Raw genomic sequence first — 15,384 nt, 5'->3', positions numbered from 1 at the left:
AGTGCCGTGTACATAAGGAGGAGGTGTGGAATAGGGAATGTACAGTGCCGTGTACAGAATGAGGAAGTGTGGAATATGGAATGTACAGTGCCGTGTATAGAATGAGGGGGTATGGTATAGGGAATGTACAGTGCCGTGTACAGAATGAGGAGGTGTGGAATAGGGAATGTACAGTGCCATGTGCAGAATGAGGAGGTGTGGAATAGGGAATGTACAGTGCCGTGTACAGAATGAGGAGGTGTGGAATAGGGAATGTACAGTGCCGTGTACAGAATGAGGAGGTGTGGAATAGGGAATGTACAGTGCCGTGTACAGAATGAGGAGGTGTGGAATAGGGAATGTACAGTGCCATGTGCAGAATGAGGAAGTGTGGAATAGGGAATGTACAGTGCCGTGTACAGAATGAGGAAGTGTGGAATATGGAATGTACAGTGCCGTGTATAGAATGAGGGGGTATGGTATAGGGAATGTACAGTGCCGTGTACAGAATGAGGAGGTGTGGAATAGGGAATGTACAGTGCCGTGTACAGAATGAGGAAGTGTGGAATATGGAATGTACAGTGCCGTGTATAGAATGAGGGGGTATGGTATAGGGAATGTACAGTGCCGTGTACAGAATGAGGAGGTGTGGAATAGGGAATGTACAGTGCCATGTGCAGAATGAGGAAGTGTGTAATAGGGAATGTACAGTGCCGTGTACAGAATGAGGAAGTGTGGAATATGGAATGTACAGTGCCGTGTATAGAATGAGGAGGTGTGGAATAGGGAATGTACAGTGCCGTGTACAGAATGAGGAAGTGTGGAATATGGAATGCACAATGTCGTGTACATAAGGAGGAGGTGTGGAATAGGGAATGTACAGTGCCGTGTACAGAATGAGGAGGTGTGGAATAGGGAATGTACAGTGCCGTGTACAGAATGAGGAGGTGTGGAATAAGGAATGTACAGTGCCGTGTACAGAATGAGGAAGTGTGGAATATGGAATGCACAGTGTCGTGTACAGAATGAGGAGGTGTGGAATAGGGAATGTACAGTGCCGTGTGCAGAATGAGGAAGTGTGGAATAGGGAATGTACAGTGCCGTGTACAAAATGAGGAGGTGTGGAATAGGGAATGTACAGTGCCGTGTACAGAATGAGGAGGTGTGGAATAGGGAATGTACAGTGCCGTATACAGAATGAGGAGGTGTGGAATAGGGAATGTACAGTGCCGTGTACATAATGAGGAGGTGTGGAATAGGGAATGCACAGTGCCGTGTACATAAGGAGGAGGTGTGGAATAGGGAATGTACAGTGCCGTGTACAGAATGAGGAGGTGTGGAATAAGGAATGTACAGTGCCGTGTACAGAATGAGGAAGTGTGGAATAGGGAATGTACAGTGCCGTGTACAAAATGAGGAGGTGTGGAATAGGGAATGTACAGTGCCGTGTGCAGAATGAGGAGGTGTGGAATAGGGAATGTACAGTGCCGTGTACAGAATGAGGAGGTGTGGAATAGGGAATGTACAGTGCCGTGTACAGAATGAGGAGGTGTGGAATAGGGAATGTACAGTGCCATGTGCAGAATGAGGAAGTGTGGAATAGGGAATGTACAGTGCCGTGTACAGAATGAGGAGGTGTGGAATAGGGAATGTACAGTGCCGTGTACAGAATGAGGAAGTGTGGAATATGGAATGTACAGTGCCGTGTATAGAATGAGGGGGTATGGTATAGGGAATGTACAGTGCCGTGTACAGAATGAGGAAGTGTGGAATATGGAATGCACAATGTCGTGTACATAAGGAGGAGGTGTGGAATAGGGAATGTACAGAGCTGTTTATAGGCAGAAGTGGTGTGGAATACGCAGTGTACAGTGCAGTGTACATTGCAGCATACAGAATGATGGCAGTGGGAAGGTTCGGCACAGCATACAGATGGGAAAGAGAATAAAAACATTTCAGGACCTATTTTATTTTGTCCTATAAGATGCATTGACAGTCCATATAAATGGAATGGGTTGCCTAACCCACCAAGCTTCAACACGTAAAAATGCATTAACCTACATATTGTAATATTGAAAACGCCCTTATTAGATTAAAACACAATGGTTATTATGTTGGGCAGACATATGTTGGGTATACACTAACGATCTGGGGGGATTATGCTCATGTGGTGTATGTGTTTTCAGGAGCCCCGGTCAGTCCAGACTATTTTTTAAGGGTGTGGCAGCCCAATTTTATTTACAGAAAGTCTTCCCTCGAAGGGGCTTCCACCACCCTTGGGTCGCCTCTCCACAACGCATATTGATTATTTTTGTTCAGCCTGCAATAGTCTAACAAATTCCTCCATCCACATTATACACCACCGATGGCCGAATCTCCCACCGTGGCTATTGTACTCCGACAGCCCTAGCATGCACTTGTCAGAATACATGAACGTGATTGGATGCAGCTGCTGTTCAGCCAATAATCTTCCACCTGGCTCCTTCGATTTTTCTAATTGGAGGGCGACGGGCGACATGGCCACCCATGTAGCAAATTTTGGTCAGTGCTTTAGGAACCAACCAGAATCTGTACAGTGTGGACACAGCATTACATTCCCAATATGCAGATGAAGGATCTGGTTGGGTTATCACAATTTGGTCATAATGGCCATCATTTATTCTCTTTAACATAGTAATAACAAATATCCGTTCCTTATTGAACTACAGTATTTTATAACTAATCCAAAAATAAATTTTATTCTGCGATTTGTCTCTTTTATGAAGGCGCTTAAAGCGGTGTTCCACCCGCAATTTGTTTTATTATTTAAATTCAGCAGCTACAAACACTGTAGCTGCTGACTTTTAATAAGGACACTTACCTGTCCAGGGAGCCCGTGATGCCGGCCCCCCGAGGCCGATCCGTCCATCGGATCGGGTGCAGGTGCCGCCATTCTAATTAAGGGAAACCGGTGTTCTGGCAGATAGTGTCCTGCCATCATATAGTGTCCGCCCAGTACTGCGCATGCGAAGTATGGAGCAGACGAAGCTTCGGAAAATCTCCGAAGCTGAACGGTGCCTGCGTCATGAGTGGAGGTGGTAGCCCCACCATCCAAGCAGACATAGGGTTGTGTAAATTAGAGGGCCCCTCGCGGGCGAGCTTTGCTCGCCACGCTACGGGCTCGGCCTCGCTGCGCTCGGCTCTTTTATATTCCTACTCTATGTCCACTTGGATGGTGGGGATAGAACCTGGACTCACGGCGCAGGCGCCGTTCATCCTCGGTTATTTTCAGAATCTGTGTTGCTGTGTACTGCGCATGCGCAGTACACAGCGGACACTATCCGATGGGGGACCTTATATGATGGGACACCAGCAGTGGAGCCTTGTGGCTTCACTGCCCGTTTCCTACTACATATGAGCGAGTCGCGTGGTGCTGTGTGAATGTCCGACTGTCTTCTGGGACACACACAAGTCCCAGAATGCATCGGGGGGCTCGCCAAAGAAGAGTATATGAAGCTCTGCGCCACGGACTGGATGAATCGGAGTATAGGCTGTACTTCATAAAAAGGTAAATTAGAAGAAAAAGAAAAAACATTTTAACTAGCCAAAAACGAGGGGTGGAGAGGTGGTCTTTCGTTTAAGACCACCTCTCGAAAGTGGGTGGAACTCCATTTTAAATTATGTTTTTGGCACAAAGCAGTTTTAATACAGCGCTCCCAAACAAACAAATGCATTTTTTTTCAAGTTTACATATAAACAGTAGAAAAAAATAAATAAAGCTAAGTTAAGAAGGTGATGAAGGTTGAAAAAAATAAATTAGGTTTAACACGGATTCAATTTCCTGCCCTGCAAGACAGGGGGAGGTGCTATGCAACAGAGCTTTGTAAATCTCAAGACTGGATGGACAGAAATGCATATCCTTTGGCACAATCACAGGATGATCACATTTAGCATAAACCATAGGAAAAGGAGGCACGAGGGTAGTACAAAAACACTAAATTTCAAACGAGCAAATTCAATACTACAAGACATCAATTGGCAGCAAATCCTAGAAATATTGAACATGGAGGTAAAATAGGAATGCTTTAGAAACATATTAAACAAAGGTATCACAGAGTGAATTCCAATGGGCAATAAAAATTGAAGAAACAAAGGTTAAACCTGGGTAACTAAACAGTAAAAAGTCTTATTAAAGATAAAAATATGACCTTTCGAAAAAATAAAAAGGATGGGTTATCGTCAGCATTTCAATAATACAAGGAATGCGATAAGAAGTGTAAGAACCAAATCAGGGAGACTAAAAAAAGACTATGAGAAACACAGAACAGAATTTTTTTTATAGATATATTAAAGCGGAGGTCCACCCTAAAGTGGACCTTCTGCTCATCGGAACCCTCCCCCCCTCCGGCGCCACAATTGTCACCTTTCAGGGGGGTGGACAGGTAAGTATCACTATTTTAAAAGTCAGCAGCTGCAGTATTTGTAGCTGCTGGCTTTTAAAAAAAAAAAAAAAACGCGGAGTCCCGGCGGACTCCCGCTTTAACCACTTAAGGAACGGGCCTCTTTTTTAGACTTGGTGTTTACATGTTTAAAACTGTTTTTTTTGCTAGAAAATTACTTAGAACTCCCAAACATTATATATTGTTTTTCTCTAACACCCTGGAGAATAAAATAGCAGTCATTGCAATACTTTTTTTCACACCGTATTTTGCGCAGCGATCTTACAAGCGCACTTTTTTTGGAAAAAATTAACTTTTTTGAATAAAAAAACAAGACAACAGTAAAATACCCAACATGTCATGCTTCAAAATTGCGCCCGCTCGTGGAATGGCGTCAAACTTTTACCCTCAAAAATCTCCATATGTGACATTTAAAAAATTCTACAGGCCGCATGTTTTGCGTTACAGAGGAGGTCTAGGGCTAGAATTATTGCTCTCGCTCTACCGATCGCGGTGATACCCCACATGTGTGGTTTGACTACCGTTTTCATATGCGGGCGCTACTCATGTATGCGTTCACTTCTGCGCGTGAGCTCGTCGGGACGGGGTGTTTTAAAAACATTTTTTTCTCTTATTTATTTTACTTGATTTTATTTATTTTTACACTGTTTTAAAAAAAAAAAATATGGATTACTTTAATTCCTATTACAAGGAATGTAAACACTCCTTGTAATAGAAAAAAGCATGACAGGTCATCTTAAATATGAGATCTGGGGTCAAAAAGTCCCCAGATCTCATATTTAGACTTAAATGCAATAAAAAAAAATATGTCATTTGAAAAAATGATATTGAAAAAATATTCCTTTAAGAGGTATGGGCGGACATGACGTTTTGACATTGCTTCCGCCCTCCTATGGTATAGAGAGGAGTGGGGGCCATATTAGCCTCACTCGTCTCCATAACCAGCATAGGAAAGGATCTGGTAATCGGCGGAGGGCGCGGGAGAGTGGCGAGGGGGGGGGGTGGCACCTCTCCTGCCGCGATCGGTAGAGCGAGAGCAATAATTCTAGCCATAGACCTCCTCTGTAACGCAAAACATGCAGCCTGTAGTATATCGATGTAATTCTTGTGCCTAGAGTTAATGATGATTATCCTTGCTGCTTACAAGCTCATGTCAAGTAGCGTCATATAAAATCAGAACAGAATGCCTGCATTATGATTTTTGCTAGACAATAAGCAGCTGCCCCAATTTCTGCACAGACAGCTATGAATCAGAGTTATATATAAAAACCAATGAAAAGACTGGCTGTATCTCGAAGGTTGTATGCACTTGGCAATGTGCTTCTTTCTGCTGACTTCTGCCCAAGTTTTAAAGAGGAACTAGATTTTTTTTTAAATATTTCCTATATATACATGTGATATACATGTCAAGCTGGTGCAAAATAAATATATTGACATACATTGGTGTGCACAGCCTATTGTATTATAGTATTACACACATATGTGTATATCAGCAGAGCAGTGGAATGTCAGTAGAGCAGAGATTGGCGTCAGTAGGACAGTGGACCATGTCAGTAGTTTTTTTTATTTTTTTATTACGTTTTTCTTTTTTCTTATAATGTTACTTTTTCTAATATTTATTTTTTCCATTTTTTTAGGAGCCCATGGGGGGGGGGGGGGGTTTTGGTCAGATAAGGCACTTTTTCTTGTCTTTTTTATATATCTCTGCATCTATTGGTCTTACACATGAATTGGAAGGAAGGAAGCCGAGACACATGTCTCGGCACATGCGCCGTAGACAGTGGCGCGCAGGCGCACTGAGCGCGGCGCAGTCAACGGTGATATGCCGTGAGTGGCGGCTCCCGTGCGCATGCGCGGGAGTGACGTCTTCACCGAATGACAGCAGCGGAGCGGTGAGACCCACCGAGAAGATGGATGCGCCGGACTACAGGGGACAGCGGTGACTTTGCTGGCTCCTGCGTCAGGTAAGTGACACATAATTGACTACTATGCGATGCATAGTAGTCCATTATGCTTTACCTTTGCAGGAAATGAAAGAGGAAGTAAACCCATTAGGGTTTACTTCCTCTTTAACATTATTTCCTAAATTTTCAGCCATTTCTTGACGCTCCCTATGTTTATTGTAGTCCGTGACCGGAATTGGTCATAAAAAAGCAACTTCTGGTTTTCTAACTGGAAGCGTGACATAATGGTGCGATGTTTGTTTACATCATGCCGTGCCAACACGAGGTAGCGCTACTGTTCACAAATTAGGTAATTGCTTCCTATTATACTGTACCCTATATATTGGTCCCGCCACAGCCGCCTAGCACACTCCTCCTGATGAAGCCAAGTGGGAGGTGGCGAAACTAGTAGAGGTGGAGCCTGGCGGTGGATTGATCGATACGGAGTGAGAATGTTGAGACTTGTATCTATGCTTTTAATTGTTTTAAATAAATGTGAGTTTATTGCTAGCTGGGGTGGAGAGGTTTTATTATCCAATCCCTCGGATAGTGCACTATAGGAGGCAATTTTCTTGTCTTTTTTTATATCTCTGTTGGTCTTACACATGAATTGAGGCTTAAAGCAGCACAGCGGATGGAACCTATGCTGGCCATAGATCGTTTTTTCTTGAGCAAAGTAAAGATTAAAGAGGATTGCTTGGAGAGATTATTGCCACTAAGTGCAAAGGTGTGTTTGACCCCCTGGGGTCGCATAAAGGAGGTGAGTGCCCATTGCATGTAGTGGTGGGAGCACCCAGGATAAGGTGTTTCTTTGAAGAAGCATCACATTTGTTTTTTTCCACATAACTGAAGGAATTTTTATTGCATTATCAGCTTACGTTTTTTGGTTCTTATATATGTATATATATATATATATATATATATATATATATATATATATATATATATATATATATATATATATATATATATATATATTACATTAATGCAACACTTTCACATTTTTTTAATTTTTAGATTTCAATCGATTTTGGGAGGAATGTAATTTCGCAAACAAAATTCGCTTTCATTGTTGGAAATTTGTTTGTTCAAGAAAAATTTCCTGCTCCTTGTTTGGGTTGAAAATGATTGTCGAATTGACCTCCACTAATGTTCTGAAAATTGAAAACGAGTGTTTCTGAAACTAAAGTTGTCCAGTTAAATTCTTCTAATGCAGGGTCAGCTTTACTAAGGTTTTTACCTCCAAGGTATAGAAGTCTAGACAAGTCGTTGCAGGATAGTACGCTTACTTTGCATCCCGTGTATACTGAGTTTTCCCCCATTCATACCAGTGTGATTTGTCATGCAATTTGACAGTAACAAATTACATGACGAATCGCACCCCATTGCCCGTAACGGAACCGTTCAAAACGCCATGACTCACGTCGAAGTGACTTTGAAAAAGGTTCCAGTACTGCTTTTTGCTGATTTCATTGGGACTTACATAGACGTCTGTTGAAGGACGTTGCAAGCCGTAATGAAATCGGCAGTGCAAATCGCTCTGATTTCCCGGCTTTAAAATCACGCTGAAGTATCGTTTCGTATTTTTGTTACAATAACAACAAAATCTGCCTGTTGGGTATTGTACTTGAACAAGTTCTGCCTTGTCTACATTGCACAGTGACATACCCTACAGCAATCTACACACAAAAAAAACATTGTCTAATTTACAACTAGACATAAACGTCTACAAGAATACAAATCATTGCTCAGTTGTAGCGGTTTTGTTTTGTTTTTTAAAATTTATCAGGGCACAGAATGTTTAACAACCCTTTTAGCCCTTGTACACACGGTCGGACATTCTCACAACCAAATCCGTTGGATTTTGTCCGACGGATTTTGTCCGAAACTGTTGCATACACACAGTCGGACAAAGTTGTCGGAAAATCCGATTGTACATAACGTGATGACGTTATTTCGTTACGACGGCACTGCGTTCAGGCTAGTAGCCAATAGTTTTGGTCTAGGAATTTGATCTGAGCATGCGTGGCACTTTGTCCGTCGGAGTAGGCTACACATGATCGGAGCATGTCCGATCGGAAAATTTTACCGCCAAGTTGGAAAAGTTGGTCCGTCGGAATATCCGACAAAACGGTCCGATAGGACACATTCCGTCGGAATCACCGGCCGTGTGTACAAGGGCTAACTATGAAGAATAGGTACCCCACATCACGACTGGACCCCTTGCTGGACAACTGCTAATGAATGTGGCAAAAGAAAGGATAAAACAACAGCTGTGAATTTTTTTGGGATTTCAAAAATATCCCTTTTGGGATTAATAAAGTGTTATAAAAAAAAGTACTCTGCGGTATATATGGATTTTTTCTTGCAAAGACACACAATTTTTTTTACTTACATTTTATTAGTATTATTAATATTATTTGTGCATTTTTATATTTTAGAGGGGATTTGTATTCATCCTATTGCTTTTTCAACTGCAAGGGACTGTAGAACTCAGCAGAAATTCTAATTCTATATTTATTTATTACAGGTACTTATACAGCACCATCAATTTATGCAGCGCTTTACATATATATTGTATATTCACATCCGTCCCTGCCCTCAAGGAGATTAAAATCTAAGGTCCCTAACTCACATTCATACATATGCCTACTAAGGCCAATTAACCTACCAGCATGTCTTTGGAGCAGTGATTCTCAACCAGGGTTCCGTGGAACTCTAAGGCCGCGTACACACGCGCGGACTGTTCGCTCAACTTTGTCCGCTGAACAGTGTTTCAGCGGACAGTCCGCTCGTGTGTGGGCTTCAGCGGACAGTTTCAGCGGACAGTCTGACGAACAAAGTTTTTCGGAATTTCCGTAAAACTGTCCGCTGAAACTTGGTTTGAGCGGACAGTCCGCCCGTGTGTAGGCTTGTTCGTCAAACTAAGTTCCGCGCATGCTCAGAAAGGATTTACACGGCGAAGGTTGCATTGCAGTGTATTGGACGTCATATTTTTCATCCCGTCGTACATGCCGTTCACGTCATCGCGCAAGTTTCATGTGTGGTCAAGTCCGTCCATGCTAATTTTGAGCGGACTGTTTGACAAACTGTTTGACGAACAAGGTTGGGCGAACAGTCCGCGCGTGTGTACGCGGCCTAAGGTTCCTCAAGAGGTTACTAGGGGTTCCTTCAGCATTGGGCCATTTCTGCCTCTCAGATAAGTTCCCACTGATACCATTGATCTTTTTAGCTATTTGTAAGGAGGTAATTCTTCCCAATGACCACATGTGTAAGGACCATTCTTCCCACTGACCATCACACTAATGTATCATGAGTTGTAAATATCTAATTTTTAGCAGGGGTTTCCCAAGACTGGAGAACTATTTCAAGGGTTTCTCTGTGTTGAAAAGGTTGAGAAAGGCTGCTTTGGAGTGTGGGAGGAAACCGGAGTACCTAGGTCTTGCACTTAGAAAAGATATGGTTTGGGGGAACTTTTTACAAATGAAACATATGGGAAGCATATAGGTTAAACAGGATGATCACTAAGTACTCCAAAGACATATCCTGTTGCCATAACCATAAAAGTAAAACAATAAACGGTGATAAAAACATGAGCTATTAGCACCTGTGTCAACACATTCTCGTTCACAAGGTTTTTCAAACCAATGCAAGTCTACGGGAGAGCAAAATCTGCTTGAAGCATATTAGACGGCAGTCAACTGCAAGTCACAAGGAGGTCAACTGTAGATAACGTGAAAGTCCATTATAGGTCAGAAAGAGGTCAACTACAGATTAGACCAAAGTCAACTGCAAGTCACAAGGAGGTCAACTGTAGATAACGTGAAAGTCCACTATAGGTCAGAAAGAGGTCAACTTCAGATTAGACCAAAGTCAACTGCAAGTCACAAGGAGGTCAACTGTAGATAACGTGAAAGTCTACTATAGGTCAGAAGGAGGTAAACTTCAGATTAGACCGAAGTCAACTGCAACTCACAAGGAGGTCAACTGTAGATAACATGAAAGTCCACTATAGGTCAGAAGGAGATAAACTTCAGATTAGACCGAAGTCAACTGCAACTCACAAGGAGGTCAACTGTAGATAACGTGAAAGTCAACTATAGGTCAGAAGGAGGTAAACTTCAGATTAGACCGAAGTCAACTGCAAGTCACAAGGAGGTCAACTGTAGATAACGTGAAAGTCCACTATAGGTCAGAAAGAGGTCAACTTCAGATAAGACCAAAGTCAACTGCAGGTCAGAAGGAGGTAAACTTCAAATTAGACCAAAGTCAACTGCAAGTCAACTGTAGATCACACAAAAGTCCACTATAGGTCAGAAGGAGGTCAACTGCAAATTAGACTGAAGTCAACTGAAGGTCATAAGGAGATCAACTGTAGATCAGAATGAATCAAACTGCCGGTCAGGAGGTCAACTGTAGAACACATGTAAATCAACTGCAGGTCAGATGCAGGTCACCTGAAAATCACACAGAAGTCAACTGCAGGCCAGAAGGAGGACAACTGCAGATCAGACGGAAGTCAACTGTAGTTTAGAAAGGTACAATACCCCAGTCAGTGAATTGTAAGAGATCTCAGGAAAGTCTTAAACTGATGTCATACAGATGCCATCTACACAAGCCCAAAGCTTGCCAAGGCAGGTCCTTACAGTGTCCTAATATCTTTAGCTGCCAAATAAATAGAGAATTGGGACATTTTGGACTAGTTCACACAAATGTTTGGTCCCTGTATGGTCACAGAGTCAATGACACTTGACCACTACTACTGTCTGGGCTTATTGGACATCTCAGTACTAAACCATGGATATTAATATAAAGTTTTAAACTTTAACATTGACCATTCTTTTGAGAAGACTTTCCACCAAATATTGAAGCGTGTCTGTGAAAATTTAGGACCACTATGCTAAAAAGGCATTAGTGAGGTCAAGTAGTGAAGTTAGATGAGAAGACCTGGCTCACAATATGCTTTCCAATTCATCCCAAAGGTATTCAGTAGGGTTGAGGTCAAGGGATCTGTTGAAGGCCACTCAAGCTCCTCCACAGCTGTGTTCATTTTATTGATTAAATTAACACTATTGTAGTTGACTAAAATACCACTAAAATCTAAAATAATTCAGATGACTAGAATAGGACTAAAACTAAAATGGAATTCTAGTCAAAATCTATGACCAAAACGAAACAAAATTGAAACTTGACATCAAAATGAACAATGCACTACCACATAAGTATAAGAAGGGGGCATCTACTAAGCTGTTGAAAGAGAAAACAATTAAGAAAAAGGCAGAAAAGGGATTTTCTTTTTTGCTTTTCTTAATATTTAATGTTGGTAATATATTCGGCTAATGGAGTTTACAGTTTTAAAAAAAAATAATTATAATTTAAAGTTGCACTTATGTTTCTCAAAATGCAATATGTTTACTTTATTTATGAAACTTGGTTTTATTTATAAAGACGTTATAAATTACAACATCTAAATCTGTGTCTGTAGTGCATGTTCAAACCATAATTCCATAAATAATAATATGTTGTCAGATTTTTATTCCAGGAGTATATAATGAGTTCTGCAATTCTGCTTAAATAATGCATTTCAATTCAACTAAACGCATTTGATTTTTAGCTAACTAAAATACGACAAAAACGAAAACAATTCTTAAAAAGGATGGGCTTTTGTCTTTATTCAACCTTACCTACTATGCAACTATGAGTTCAGATAACTAAAATACAACTAAAACTAAAGCGATTCAGATGACTAAAATACAACTGAAACTAAAATGGCATTTTAGTCAAAAGACTATGACTAAAACTAAACTGAAATTTGACATCAAAATGAACACTGCTCCACACCAAACTCATCAAACAATGTTTTTACTGACTTTAGTAAGTACAAACAGTTTTATGTTCCTTCTAGACAACAAAATATATATTTTACCCTTGCAGTTCTAGGGGAGCCCCACTTTTTCTTATATGACTGATGACCGGGGACTGTACTCTAATGCCTATGGGCAGCTTTAGACCACCTCTGTAACTTTCAGCTCTCAGTGTATACTTGGAAAAAAAAAAACACACACACACACACACACACACACACACACACACACACACACACACACACACACACACACACACACACACACACACACACACACACACACACACACACACACACACACACACACACACACACACACACACAAACTCGACAATAAAGATATCTACTGTGTCTTGCACTTTTTGCACTCATTTACATACCGGGATCTGGAATCAGCACCAGTGCCAGGAACAGCGGGACCAACGGTTGATTCCACATGGTAGTACACCATCCACTGTACACTAAATGTACACAATGTGGGTATATTCCAGTGTCACATGCCTCTAGATAGTTCGGTGTGCGGAACTCTGTAGTAAGGAAGTCCAAAGATACTTATATCAGATATATGAACTTTTTTAAGATTCTTGGTTGTTTGTCCCATTTCCCATGGCACTTTCTCTGTGACTCCCTGCTTCTCCCTCAAGTTACTTATATACTCTCTCACTCTTCCCTCTATCTTTTTCAGTCTCCTTTTCCCATCTCTCTCATCCTCTCTATTTACCTCACTCTCCCTCTCAGTCTCCCTCTCTCTCCCTCTCAGTGTGTCCCCCTCTCCCTCTCGGTCTCTCCCTCTGTCTCTCTCTCCCCCTCTCAGTCTCCCCCCCTCTCTCTCTCTGTCTCTCCCTCTCTCCTCCCTCCCTCTCTGTCTCTCCCTCTCTCCCCCTCTCTCTTCCCCCTCTCTCTCCCCTCTCTGTCTCTCCTTCCCTCTCTCTCTCTATCTCCCCTCTCTCTCTGTCTCTCTCCACCCTCTCCCTCTTAGTCTCCTTCTCTCCCTCTCTTCTCTCCTTCTCTCTCTCTCTGTCTCTCCCTCTATCTCTCTCTATGTCTCTCCTTCTCTCTCTCCCCCCTCTCTCCCTCTCTGTCTCTCCCTCTCGGTCTCCCCCTCTCTCTGTCTCTCCCTCTCGGTCTCCCCCTCTCTCTGTCTCTCCCTCTCTCTCTGTCTCTCCCTCCCCCTCTCTCCCTCTTGGTCTCTCCCTCTCTGTCTCTCCCTCTCGGTCTCCCCCTATCTCTCCCCTCTCCCCCTCTATCTCTCTCTTCCTCCCTGTCTCCCATCTCTCTACTCTCTCTCTCTCCCCTCTTTCTCTCTCCCTCTCTATCCCCTCTCTCTCTCCCTCTCTCTCTCAGTCTCTCCCTCTCCCCATCTCTCTCGGTGTCTTATTCTCTGTACCTCTCCATGTCAGTGTCCCTCTCTCTCTGTCTCTTCCTCTCGGTTTCCCCCTCTCTCTGTCTCACCCTCTATCTCCCTCTCTCTCCGTCTATCCCTCTCCCTCTCTCTCCCTCTCTCTCTCCCCCTCTCCCTCTTGGTCTATCCCTCTCTCTCCCTCTCCCTCTCCCATCTCTCTTCCTCTCTCCCTCTCTCTCTCTCCCCCCTCTCCCCCCTCTCTATCTCCCTTTCTCTCTCCCCCCTCAATCTCTCTCTCCCTCTCTCTCCCTCTCTCTCCTTCTTAGTCTCTGTCTCTCTCGTGTCTCATTCTCCGTACCTCTCCATGTCAGTGTCCCTCTCTCCCTCCTCTCTCTCTGTCTCTCTCCCTCTCTCTCTCCCGACCCCTCTCTCAGTCTCTCTCTCTCTCCCTCTCTCCCCCCTCTCTATCTCCCTCTCTCTCTCCCCGCTCTCCCCCTCCCCCTCTCTCGACCCCCTTTCTCCCTCTCTAAACCCCCTCTCTCTCTCTGTCTCTCTCCCTCTCTCTTCCCCTCTCTCTCTGTCCCTCTCCCTCTCTCTCTGTCCCTCTCCCTCTCTCTCCCCTCCCTCCCCCCTCTCTCCCCCTCCCCCTCTCTCCCTCTCTCTCTCCCTCTCTCCCCCCTCCCCCTCTCCCTCTCTCCCTCTTAGTCTCTGTCTCTCTCAGTGTCTCATTCTCCGTATCTCTCCATGTCAGTGTTCCTCTCTCTCCCCTCTCTCTCGCTCTCTCTGTCTCTCTCCCTCTCTCTCCCCCCTATCTCTCCCTCTCCGCCCTCTATCTCTCTCCCTCTTAGTCTCTGTCTAGTGTCTCATTCTCTGTACCTCTCCCCCTCCTTACCTCTGTCTCTGAGCTCCTCTCCTCTCTGGGCTCATTGAGAACTCTCCACACATTAGTCAGTCTTCATTCTCTTCCTGAAAAAAGATTTAGTTTCACTTTTGCCTGGACTTTCCCATCATACGTCACCATGTATGTATAATTATCTTTCCATCATCATATGACCGACTGTACAGAGGAGGAAGATCACACAGCACTCTCTCATCTTATATATTTATAGGAGCAAAGTCAAAAATTCCAAAACCAAATTTTTTATATATTGCAGCTTATCAGTCATTAGATGAGACAGCTGCATTTGTTTTCTTTTGTCTTCTGTTTTCACCTGGTGATCTGGCCAGTAACACACCTCCTGTAGTAGAGTGCCTCCACTCTGGATGAAGAAGCACAGGAGGCACCTTTGGACAACAGCTTTGTTAATCTGGGGGAGGGCAGTGTTAGATGTACTAGCAGATTTAGAGACACTAACAAACTGAAGCCAAACTCCAGCTAACACTTTATAATCAGTTACAGTAACAGGCTTTTTTCCTTTTGGGATAAAGGATTTACATAAATTAATAGAAGCTGATCCTTGTAAAAACCCTGCTAGTGGTAAATGTCAGAATATTGTCAGAATATTCTTACTTCTACATCTGCAAGACAGCTTGTTCTGTTAAAAAAAAACAGCAGACTTACTGGGCAGACCACAAAGGAAGGAAAGCCTAAAAAAAAAAAAACTAATGCAGCTCCCACATCTAAGAATTGGTAAACTGCAATATAATAAATGTTTGCTTTTGTGTTTAATACTGCTTTAATGAAAATGGCTGCTGAGGATAATACACAAGCATCCAGTGCTAAGTGTAATCATCAGTACATCAAAATATCAAAAAAAGGATTAGCGCGCTGTGAAAAAGTGAAAAGATCTATATATACAGCAGCCAGAGACAAAG

The 15,384-nt window shown here is 42.9% G+C and overlaps 1 protein-coding gene across 1 annotated transcript in view; it reads right to left on the bottom strand.

Annotated features, from left to right (window-relative positions):
- The window catches only part of CXCL16 (C-X-C motif chemokine ligand 16), a 156,203-nt gene extending 141,604 nt beyond the window's left edge, over positions 1-14,599 (bottom strand). The window contains exons 1-2 of the mRNA XM_077470492.1: positions 14,462-14,599; positions 12,608-12,754 (exon numbers count right to left, since the gene is read on the bottom strand). Of these exons, the coding sequence (XP_077326618.1) occupies positions 12,608-12,665 (58 nt within the window). The 5' untranslated portion in view covers positions 12,666-12,754; positions 14,462-14,599. The remainder of the gene's footprint in view (positions 1-12,607; positions 12,755-14,461) is intronic.
- Between the last annotated feature and the right edge of the window lie 785 nt (positions 14,600-15,384).

This window comes from Lithobates pipiens, unplaced genomic scaffold (assembly GCF_037356315.1).
Source record: "Lithobates pipiens isolate NorthernLeopardFrog02 unplaced genomic scaffold, aLitPip1_a1.2 Scaffold_8, whole genome shotgun sequence".
Taxonomy (NCBI): Eukaryota; Metazoa; Chordata; class Amphibia; order Anura; family Ranidae; genus Lithobates; species Lithobates pipiens.
This window is presented reverse-complemented; position numbering and strand designations above follow the sequence as displayed.